We start from the raw sequence: 12,635 nt of genomic DNA, 5'->3' as shown, positions 1-12,635 counted from the left end.
TATAGAGGTTTTTCATTAAAATGACATTAATTCACATGTGTTAGGATATCTATAAACAACTTTTGATTTCTTTATAAATGTTTGATCATGTTCTTTTATAAATAAGAAAAAAGTTGTTTTTTTTAATATGAATGTAAATTCAAATAGTTTTTAAATAGATTAAACAAATACAGGTACATTTGTAAATTTTGAACTTACTTGCATACAGTGTTTTATATAAAATGTAACATAGATATATAACAAAACTATAATGCAACATACATGTATACAAACAGCAGTAAAAACTATCTCTCAATAAAATATTATCTTTACAACCAATGTTTATATTATTTTTAGTTTTTGTTTGATTATTTTATTTTAGTTTTTGTTGTTTTATAACAAGATCTACAGCATCATCTATACAGATGTTCTTTATCAAAACTGATATCAATTTCGTCAATTTTAAGACCACACAAAAAAATGCTATCATAAATATTAAGATAAATTTTTTATTACGTTTAAATAATGTAGCATAATTTAGTATTAATTTCTTAATATAAGGAGAAAGTGTTTTATTTTATGTCAATTGGAATTTAAAATAGTTTAAGAGTTGAATAAATAAATACGGGTTATTTTAGAATTTTTTTTATTGCAGTTAATGACCAAATCAATTTTTTCTCAGACATTTTCACTGTAAGCAATAATCATCACACACACACACACACACACACACACACACACACACACACACACACACACACACACACACACACACACACACACACACACACACACAATGTTAGGAAAATTGATGTCGTAACGTTATGATTATATTCTATATGCGTAAATGAGCCTCCTTGTGTGAGAATTTTGTAATACGATTCCATTACTAGTTAAATTTCTACTGTAGCTCATCTCTTGTGCTGATCATATCTATTTGCATGTATTTGGTTTGTTGTATTCTATTAGTTGAAATAACAACAGTTGCAACGTGTTCACTGGGTCCACCAAGTTAGCGATCAGGATGCTCAGATTTTTTTTATATTTGTTTAGTGTCATCTTTTCATGGTTTTGTTGGCGTATCTAACTTGCTTTACCTGTGATTCTGTTACAGGAATAGTGTTTATCTATCTTTATATGTAGAAATAACAATACACTATCACACATATTGCACGTGTTAGATGTTTATTATCAGTACTTATTTCAATGCTCTATAATTTGGAAACCGAGCGTTTCCGGACCTATATACACATATAGAACATAATGCTGAAGTTATATAATTGATTTTCTAAGAACCGTGTGTGTGTGTAAAATCCCATGTCATGTTGAGATATATAATTTAATAGCATGTTGAAAAGCCAAAGCAATGGTTAGAAAGAGTAACATTATCAAATCCAGGAATAAGTTACAAGGGAGAGATATGAATAATGAGAAGAAATAAAGGAGGAAAGGGTGAGAGTGATAGGCAGAAGCAGGCTAGTCTACTCTACCTTTTTGTTCGCACAGTGGGGAAATTTCTAAAATGTAAAAGATGGAAAAAATGTAGAATTGAAAAAAAAAAGTTGTAGTCAGTAATGAAGCAGCAATTATTAATGATGGATTACAATGATGATATTGCTGTTAAATTTGTTTAATAATGGTAATAATGCAAGGTTGGACAATGAAAGTGAAAGCAATGTTTTTTATATCAAAAACTAAATACCTGTGATTGAAAAAAAATGAATAAATAAATAAAAATAAAACAGACTTACCCGATCTTCATGAAAATTTAAAGATTTCTTAATAAGTGAACGTTCATATAGAGTATTTATTTTATTGCAAAAAATTCCAGTTTTATTTTTGTTTTTTAAATCACTTAAATTATTTTATCCTCCTCTTCATTTTAAGAATAGAATGTGTCTTATTATATCCATAGTGGAAACTCAGTTACTATCTTTATAAGCAGATAATACCGTCACGGTATGAAAGAAAAGCAAAAAATTTAAAAGCATCTAATATTTGATTTGTTTTTACACGCAAATTTATATTTTTTAGTATAATTTTCTACCAAGAACTATTTTTAAAAATTCCTAGTTTTGTTTTTTTGTTTGTTTTTTTTTTAATAAAAAAAAATTTAAAGTGACATTCACTTATTAATTAATAAATACTGAAAATATCATTAAGATTGGATAATTCATTGATATTTGGTGGATTTTTTTAGAGGTATTTACTTTGGGATTAATAAATTACTTTAACTTTCGTTGCCTGACCCTATAATAATAAAAATATGATATAATAATAATGAAAATAAAAATAATTCGAATGAAAATATGATTACAACAATAATGAAAATGTTCATGAAAATAATTATAATGAAACTATAATATAATAAAATACTGAATGAGAATAATGATGTGAAAATTAATAAATACTATTATAATAGCTTTATAACAATGAAAACAATATTACTTTACATAATAAGCAAATACAATTTCAACGTATATTCAGCGAGCGAAAACAAAATGGCAGCGTTATTAATATTTTGTATCATTTGAATTACTACTCACATCTTAGTTGTTAGATTCACAACATTTCAGCAGATGATAATTCCTAGCTTCTTCAGAAGCATCATTTTGAACTTGGAGATTTTAGTGTTGAGCTCAGGAACTTACCCAGAATTTTTAACTGAACTTTTTATTTAATCTATGAGATAGATTGTTCTTATTCAATCAGACATGGCCGATTATAAATGTTAATTATGTTATTTTTAGCTATCACCTAAAGTTAGAATTAGTGTTGGGACGATTAATCAGAATCCAAAAAATTCTAACTATTTGGAGTATTGGAATCGGTATCAAAAAAATTTGTGCCTATTTTCCAATACTAATAACGATTTTATTAGATCAGAATGAGAAAAATATTGGAGTCGTCCCGTCACTAGTAAGAATTGAACATTCGACCTTCAAAACGTCCTAGCAGAACTTGGTTTAATTTTAAAATTTCATACAAATTTCAGAATTCAACATAAAGATGTACTTGAAGAAAGTCGGAGGTTACATCAGCTGAAATATCATTGGAGTAACAATCAAGGTGGGAATAGTAGTCTAAATACAGCAAATGATCAATCCTCATTTTAAAACTTTCTGAAAAATAACCTTTAACATTTCATTTTTCCTCCCCTTTCAATAACATACCCAATCAGTTTTTTTTTTTTTTTTCATGTTAAATTTATTCAACTTATGGTATTTGGTATTAGATATTTATTAGAATCAAAATACAATGTAACAAGAATGCTTTATTCTGACAGAGATTTGACTCACAAGGTGAAATGAGTTAAAAACAGGAATCTTTGGTCTAGGTGTTATTATAAGAGTAGAGGTCCATGCCTTTCATCTAATGGCATGAGTATAGAAGTATATGTGACAAATGTCAGGATTTAAACTGATTTCATAATTCATATTTAGGAATCATTATTCAACTTGAACTCAAGAAAAATAAATTCTTATTATTCTTATAATAATTATTATCCTTTTGTCAATGTAATTTCTGAATTTATGCATCCAATATTGAAAATAAATATATATTTTTTAATGCACAGCTCAAGGTTTTTGAAGAGAATTACACTGACAATTCTAATTTGGCAAGTTGTATAACTGCACAATTAGTCACCAAAATAAAGAAAGAAAGTAATAATTTTAGCACAATACATGACCCCCTTCCTAAAAATAAATACCATCCATCGAATTCGTTTATAAAACTCAGTCCTTTATGCAATCTAAGCATATGTAGTATAAATAAACTTTAGTCTATGTCTGACTTGTCCATTGAATTGCAGTCATGAATAGCCAACAGTCTTTTTTTTTTTATCACCATTCAATGACATGTGGAAACATTTCAATGTCCCATCAATAGGAAGCATAATCACGAATGAGCTTTCCACTCACTGGACTTTAACCAAACCAGATTTTTATCTGTAAGGTTAGATTACAAATAATATCTATCAAAATAATCACCAGACTATTCCTAAACTGAAGAGGAGGAGGAGGAGGAGGAGGAGGAGGAGGATCATTATCATCTGTTTAATGTCTGTTTTATATGATGGCATGTTGGATGGCAATCAACAGCAGTACCAAGCGAGGAGTGTCTCAGACTTATTGTATCCAGATGTGTTTATCATTGAACAGCGATAAAACAAAGACTGTTGGACACTAATGACTGAAACTTGGTCGATAAGTCAGGTATAGACTAAATTTTATTTGTACGACTGTATACAGTTGGATTACAGGCAAGGTTGTGAAATTTATTAACAATTCCATGCGCTGCATCTTTATGAGTTCACTCTGTACTTAAACTGATATTTTTATGAAAACTCCTTAAAATGAAAAAGCAACCCCAACACATGTATCACGTTATGCATGCCCACATTAAACTATGAAAACACAAAATGCTAATTATAGTTAACATTTAGATGTACGATGCATCAAAAATAATGTTAACAAAACACCAAAATGTCAGAATACAAAATGTTTTGGGTTATTATAGTTTAATAGAGACAAATAGCAGGGTAATACCCGATATTTTAATAATTAAAATTAAAAAAAAATTGTCAATATTTCAGAAATTGAAGTATTAACTTTAAAAAAATGTGGCCTATTTACGTTTTTCATGAGGAAGTGATTAAAGAAATAAATAAATAAAAGAATAATGATAAGTACTGATGAAAAATATATATGGAAACACTTGTAATAGCAATTAGGGTACATTTTAGGAATAGGTATCCAAGAAAATTTCAGCACTTACATCATCAATTTCGACTTTTATTAGACTTGCAAACGTTAATGCACTTCACTAAACAAACCATATAGACTCCTTTTTTTCTTTTTCTTTTTTGTAAAATTATTTAACAAAAGAGACTTGATTTTATCTTATATCTAAGTATCTTTTGTAATATTGTTTCTGTACTTCTACACAGTAGGAATTGTTTTTTTTTTTTGTTTTTTTTTTACCTTAACAATAATCTAACCCTAACCTAACCTTTTAGTAAATGTAAGTGAAAAAGTATCGAAAAAAAATCAAAATTAAAGGTTGCAAACGTAATAAGGGTATCGAAAAAAGTTACATAAAATTCTGTACTTCATCTTTCTGTCTGAAAAATAGTCGTCTGGCAAGAAAAGTATGGCACTTTTTTTATTTGTATATTTTGGTAAAAGTTGAAACTTAATTTTAGTTTCTCCATTTGTAGTCGGAACTGCTTATGCTATGACTGCAAATCTATGGATACCTATTCCTAAAATGCACCATAATGAGAATGTAAATTCTATGGGATGAAAAAGAAAACATTAACAAAAAAACAATGATCTTGCACAATGTTTATGGCAAAAATAATGTTAAAATTGAGAAATTAAATAAACTGATTTAAACTAGCTATAGTCAAAATTTTTACCATGAATGTGTGACCTTAAAAAAAAAAAAAAAAAAAAGACCACCATTTATTTCAAAACAACTGTTTGCTTGGAAATCAATTATAGTGAGTGGTAATTTATTCTTATTATTATTTATTAAATAAAAGGAAATACTTAAGTCTTCACTAATATAAAACTAAAGTTTTAAAGGATGAATGTTTCATATATATATATATATATATATATATATATACACACATACTGATATTTAAATCAGTACTTTTAAAATAAAAGAAAGACTTGATCTAAATAGATTTAATCAATTTCACAATTACTTTTTTTGGAAAGGAGAGGACTATAGCTAGTTCAATCAAAATTCAAATTCACACCATGAACGGAAAAAAGAGGAAATCATGATAAAAGTTATTTTAATTCAGAAACAAATAGAATGTGTTTGGGCAGAAACATATAAAGCAGGTAAGAATAGCGAAGTACAATTTGAATCAAAATAAAGAAAGAATTATGAAAGACATGCCTTAATTTTAGTCTCAATTAGTTCTCCAAACTGTCTTTAAGAAAAGGTTGAACCGAAATATATTTTATTACTAGCAAGTCGTCTCGCGTTACCCGGTCATAAAATATGCAGAAATAGATTTTAGTTCATGCAGATTTCTTATTATAGAGCCAATTCTCTATTGATTAGTATCCAATACATAGTAATTATTTCAAAAGTTATAATAAAAAAAATGTTTTTGGTACTATTCGTTAGAACTGAAACCAGAACGTTTAGCGCTCCAGCCTTTGTCCTTATTTATCTCTCCAACGTTGTTACCATCTAAACTACTGACACATGAATACGAAAGATTAAAAATTAAGCGACTGAGCTATGAATGTTTCATTTTGCATGTGCGCAAAAGTAACAGCAGGAGTACTTGTTTTATTCACATTAAGCTGCCAAGGTCAACTGCTTTGCTTATAATCTGGTCCCTTGACAGCAATTTCTGTCGGTTCAAAAACTAAATTGAAAGTGTGCAACAGGTCCAAATACCCGATATATCGAAGTTCAATTCTGTAGACCAAATATTCAGAAAGGAATTTAGTAGAGACTTTTTGCACACACATCAACAAGATCACTTTTATATATATAAGAACTTATATATATATATATATATATATATATATATATATATATATATATATAAATGTGTGTGTGCTAGAACATTTTCATCTTAAATTCTGTGCAATTATGCAGAATATAGAAACTATGTATAAATAGAATTCAGTGTAATGGTGAAATGAAACGAATCATCTAATAAAGTAACCATAAATAATGAATAATTAATTTAACTCAGTTTTTTTTTTCAAAAGAATATGTAAATTAGTTAATTTTCATGTAGTTGCTCGCATATCCATGACTGAGTATATTAAATTCGTTTTAATAATTTTGAAATAGAAGAAGTAGGCTTTTAATATCAATGTCAAAGCAAGAAAAAAAAAACTCCACTTTATAACAAGCAAGCACTCGGTGTTGCCTGTTCATAAAATACACATAAATATTATATTTTAATTAATGCAGAATTTTTATTTATTATAAACAGAAATACCATAGGTATTAACCATAACTTTAAATTCATTAAACAAAAAAAATGAAGTAAAAGAAAAACAAAAAGAAACTGAGACATGTACATGCAAGTATTATGTTTTTTCTAAACAGTTCACTTCTTGTAAGTAAAAAAATAAATACTTGAGCTGAGATCGAAATCAAAACAAAGACAGTGAGTAAAGTACGATAATCATTAGGACAGCTTGATACACTTATTAAATAGTGTTTTCAAACCTACTTATTCCTAAAAAAAAAGCTGTCGTGTTTCATGATTGCACATGTGCAATCGTTAAACAGCTGATAAACAGATAAAACGCTGATGACTCCCAAGTACTAGTTTTTTTTAATTTTGACCCTGTAGCAGCCCCTTTTTTCCGGATGAAAAGCAATTAAAATGGTTTCCACATGTCCGAATACCCTATGTACCAAATTTCACGTCTGTATGTCGAACATTTGTTGGGTATATAGGTGGAGAAATGTCCTCATACACATTCTCCCTTTTATAGATATATAGATGAGAAAGAGTAAGTTTTACCTATGCTTCGTTGACTTAAATAGCTTTTTACATACAAGCTACACACTTAAAACTTTAATCAAACAGTTTTGTCATACATTGGTCTGTGTTCTTTAAAACAAATATTTCATTGTAAATAAAATAATTTGCTATTGCATTTGATTGGACACACCTTTATTAATTTAGTGGATCTAGAGAACACAGACATCAGTAGCACTCAGGAAATATAGTGTCTTACTGATTTCTTTCCATCCTTCCTGCCATTTGACAGGAAGAATGAAAAGAAATCATTAATGAATTGCATTTTTTTCTTCTTTCCAAGAGAGTAAACATATATACAGCCTTCGCATTTTATGAGTTTATATACATATTAACAATTAAATAGTACACACCTTATGACATCTAAAAGTTAAGAGCGATATCTGTAACGTTATCATCAGCATTTATGAAAATCGTATTTATAATTAGAGATAGCCTAAATAAATCAGAGAGGAAAGGAGACAAAGAATAACAAACAAAGAAAAAGAAAGAGACACAGAGAATGTTTAATGAGTCAACATCTTAACCAAGTTGACATCTGAAGAGCCTGCAGAATTTTGCTGGTTGAATTTTCAGTTTGATCTTCATTTACAATTCTTCAATTGTGTTTGCAATATTCATTTTTCTCAATCATATTTCACTTATTTTCTTATTACGTTAGAGAATGCCATTCATCACACAATGTGTCATTAAGACTGATCATACATGGAGATGGTTACAGACTTTAACAGTTATGATCTATTTTCTTTTGCACGTGCATATTTTCCAACAAGCTCACCTTCATATCTGCAAGACAACCAAACATGGAATTTTAATTTGTAGCTTATGTCGACGAAGTTGCATGAAATGACTTGATAGTAATGAGTAGATTTTTTTTATTCCAGGTTTTTGCAATTCAGCTCAAATACCTGTCAACGCCAGTTTTCTTTATCTTTTCTATTCTACATGTCAGTTCAAATAAAAAACTTTTCTGATTTTTTATTGTTGTTGTTTGTTTGTTTGTTTGGTTTTGTTTTTTTTTCAATTTAAAATCGCAATAAAGTAAATATATTTTTTAAATTCAGGTTTATAATGTTATATATTATAATGATCGATATAAATTAGAAAATAACTGCAACTTCATAGCAAAAAGAAAAAATTCTAGTGTGTAATTCAAACCCTTAAAGATGGTATAAAATAAAACTGAAGGTGAACACTTTATCCATATGGCCACCAAATAAGTAAAAATATTGTCTTTTTAATCTACATATCGTGTTTATGAATTCAGTGTATGAATCTTTCTATATAGATCTAAAATAGTTCAATTGTCTAAAATGTCTGGCAATGAAAAGATTCAGTTAAATGGAAAGAGGTGGCTAAAAATGGCGGAAGTTTATTTCTAATGTTATTTTTAGGAACTTTTTAAGTTTAAATAATTGGTTTTATTTATAAGGTTTAGTAGCATTATATAATGATTTTAATCTTCCTAAGATGATATAAAAATAATGCAAACTTTCTGTTTGGGGAATAAATTAAATCCGTCCTAGGACGTTTATTCTAAAAAAACATTTATATATACTAATAGGAAGATCCAGCGTGCTTGGGATAAAATGAGGAATTGAATTTCTCTTTTTATCCCAAGCCTAGGATTTAATACAAATGAAAACTTAATAGATTCATTATGTAATTGTCTTTTTCTTGCTTCTATCAAGTAAAAAAAAAAAAAAAAAAAAACTAATGAGGATCTAAAATGTTCTCAAAGGCTGAAAATATTTTCCAATTTCTTTATTTTATTATATTCTTGGGGTTTTCTTCCTATAAATTGACACTGATCTCACGCCAACAAAATGCAAATCCGTCTATTCGCCTACTTGTCTATTTTCAGGAATAAATCTATACCATTAAATCCAGCATAGAGAGAAAAAAAAAAAAGCCAATCTGGCAAGAAGATGCCGAAAAAAAGCAGCTAAAAGAAAATGAAAACTCCATCAGATCAGAGTTTAACTTCTGATTATCAGACAAGACCAAAAGTCAGGCAATCATTACTGAATAAGATCTAAACCTCCACCCAGACGGATGAAAAAACAAAAATGGACATTCTCAAAATGTACCTGTCCACATTTAATGATCAAAATGCTATTTCAATCTTTAATATGACAGACAAAAAAGAAAATCGCGTTTTTTAAATGAATTCAGTCACAAACATTTTCTCTGCATCTTGCTAAATACAATCTCATAATAATATTTGATTAAACCTATTTTATATGATGACTTTTTTAGAAATCGACTTCCAAAACTAACCTGTCTTTATTTATCCATCTTTATCTCAAGTTTATCCTTATCATTTCCTCATGTTTTTCTATCTGTAAATTTACACAGCTACCTCAACTGTTCCACATCTACTAACCTAAGAACTCTCTTTCTTTCAACATGGTCATACCATGAAAATCCCGTTTCGCACACATTTTCCTATACTGTCCAGATTTATTCTTCCTTCGAGGTCATCAAATCTAAGCCAGTCTTTAAAACTCACATTACATCATCCACATCATTTCTCTACATGAAAAGTATATCCCTAATAGACTCTTCTCCTTGTCAACAATAGTAATGCTCTGCTAGTTAGTAATGGTAAAAGCTCCCCTAACTTTCTCTGTACGCTCCTAATTCTTGCAATCACACTAGCACCTACTCCTTCCTGAACTTCAAGGGTAACACAAAAATAACAAAATTTTGTGAACAGCCTCACAGCTTTTCTATCTAAATATACTTTCACAATATCTATCATGTCTTAACTGTTTCCAAGATTCCTTATCACTCACTACTTTGTTCAACTGATTGATTGTTTTAGAAGTCCAGAAACATACGTTATTCTTAAGGCTTTGATAAGAGAATATTCTTTTCATTATTTTGACTCGAGTATCATCTTATATGTTTTTAGATAGAGTGATGTGGTTCTCGATTAATTGCGTCTGACTGTGTCGGATATATACTCGACAGTCAAAACAATGATAAAAATATTCTCTTGTAATAACTCTAGTTATTATGCCATCTGCTTGACGATTTACTTCTTTTTGTGCTCCCCTCCACCATTTCTTTTTAGATATTGTTTTTTTTTGTTTATTTACATAGGCATCACCACTAATCAAGACCCAGAGACCACTCGAGGATAAGGGTTACGAGTGTACAGTAGTCAATTTGGACAATATAGTAATCGTTAGTAATGGAAATTCGATAAATTTATTAACTTAAGTGGAACGGCTCATCAAGAACGTTTACGCTGGACTTGAAGACAATCAGACTGTAGTCAGCTGGAAAGCAGGAAAACGGAAGACAGTTCCACAGGCGTGCGCTTCTAAGAAAGAAGTTTTGTTCATGGAATCTACGTTTAGGTTTAGGCACAGATAAAGAGTGGAGGGAATTATTGGTAGTGTTTTCAGCTAGACGAGTGTTTCTTGTGAAAGTTTGGCGAGGAGGGACCATAAACTGAAGCTCAGTCGAGCACTTGCCACGAAAATAACGATAAAGCAGAGACAAACTCGCAACATCTCTTCTGTGAGATAAAGGTTGCATGGAAGAGAAAAGGACATCTCGTACGAGGCTAAGAAGTCTATTTTGAACTCTATCAAAGCAGGATAAGTCTTTCTAGCAGCTCCTGCCCAGATGTGGCAACAGTACTCCATCTTTGGACATACCTAACTCTTATACAGATAGAAAATTGCATCAGCAGTGAGATATCTACTGGATCGATAGAAGGATCCCACCATTTTCCAGCGGCCTTGGCAACAGATTTGATGTACGTGTTCCATTTCAGATCAGGAGTAAAGGTCAAACCCAGAAGCTTGTAAAAACAGGAGACCTTCCCAAGACGAGAGCCATTCATTTTAATTGATGCCAGATGGGGATCAGACTGTTGATGATGTAAAGATAAAAGCTTTGTTTTAGATGCATTAAAAGTAACCAGTCACTCCTTCCCCATTGTACCACATGGTCGTTTACGGTCTTAGATGTGCGATACCATAGATAGTAGTGTCATCAGCATAAATGTCTACGAATGATGTAAGGATGTGATTTGGAAGATCATTAATGTAGATCAGGAAGAGAGTTGGGCCCAGGATGGACCCTGGAGGGACGGACTCCAGCATTAATACTGTGAGCTTCTGATTTTTGCCCATCAACTACGACTCTTATGAACCTATCAGAGAGAAATGATTTAATAATTGAGAAGACATTTTCAGTTATACCATAGCTGGAGATCTTGTGGAGTAAACCTTTAAGCCATACCCTATCAAAGGTCTTCGATATGTCAAGAGCAATTGCCCTAAAAAGGTTGCTTCCATCGAGAGATTCGCTAATTCTATGAGATATAACTGTAAGCACATCTGCTGTAGATCTAGAAGAATGGAAACCATATTGTGTGTCACTAAGAAGATTATTTTTGTTGAGATGGTTGATTACTTCTGTATTTAACAGATTCCAGCAACTTACTCATGACGCACAGGAAACTTATTGACCTTTACTGAGGGAGATGAGCGATCACCTAAATTCTTAAATACTGAGCATACTGATGAGATTTTCCAGGGTGATAGGAAGCATCACGTACAGATATATGTATATCACATAGCGTGTTTTCTGATACAGGAGGAACTTGATGGACTGAGCATACAACTCTCTTGCGTTCTTCATTACATTCTTACAATGGTTGCTCGCAGTCCTGAAAGCAGCTTTAGTCTCAATACATCTATTATGTTGGAAGCAATGGAAAAAGTGATTTCCGTGCGCAATGGCAGCAGCACATTCTGGAGAGAACCATGGCTGTCTGTTAGGTTTTTGCTGGAACTTTTTCGAGGGTATGAAATGGTCTATACCTACAATTAACCATTCCGTCAAGTCTGATACTATAGAAGACACATTCTTTTAAAACATGAAACACAGAGGTAGAGCTGATATAAATGTATGGGAGCTATCCCAGTCAGCCATAGAGAATTGATATATTGTACGATGGAGCGGTATGGCTTAGGACTTATTACATTTCATTTTTATCTTAATACAACAGAGTAGTCGGAAAATCCAAATGGAGACAGGATGGAGACTGAACATAGTTTAGCGCAAATTTTGGGAAAAAGGTCTAGGAGACTTGCAT

General features: G+C 30.4%; 1 protein-coding gene across 13 annotated transcripts in view; it reads right to left on the bottom strand.

The window, feature by feature from the left end:
• LOC145245959 (3',5'-cyclic-AMP phosphodiesterase 4C-like) overlaps positions 1-12,635 on the bottom strand; it is a 1,213,142-nt gene that overhangs the window by 603,460 nt on the left and 597,047 nt on the right. For 6 of the 13 annotated variants that reach the window (XM_080107731.1, XM_080107732.1, XM_080107734.1 and 3 more), the window contains exon 3: positions 1,470-1,496. The exons of the other annotated variants lie outside the window; for them this stretch is intronic. In XM_080107731.1, coding sequence (XP_079963857.1) covers positions 1,470-1,496 — 27 coding nt within the window. The remainder of the gene's footprint in view (positions 1-1,469; positions 1,497-12,635) is intronic. 13 annotated transcript variants of the gene reach the window in all.

Source organism: Euprymna scolopes, chromosome 23 (assembly GCF_053919585.1).
Source record: "Euprymna scolopes isolate OS-2025 chromosome 23, ASM5391958v1, whole genome shotgun sequence".
NCBI classification, from domain to species: domain Eukaryota; kingdom Metazoa; phylum Mollusca; class Cephalopoda; order Sepiida; family Sepiolidae; genus Euprymna; species Euprymna scolopes.
Note: the sequence above shows the minus strand (reverse complement) of the source record. Positions and strands in the feature narration are given on the sequence as shown.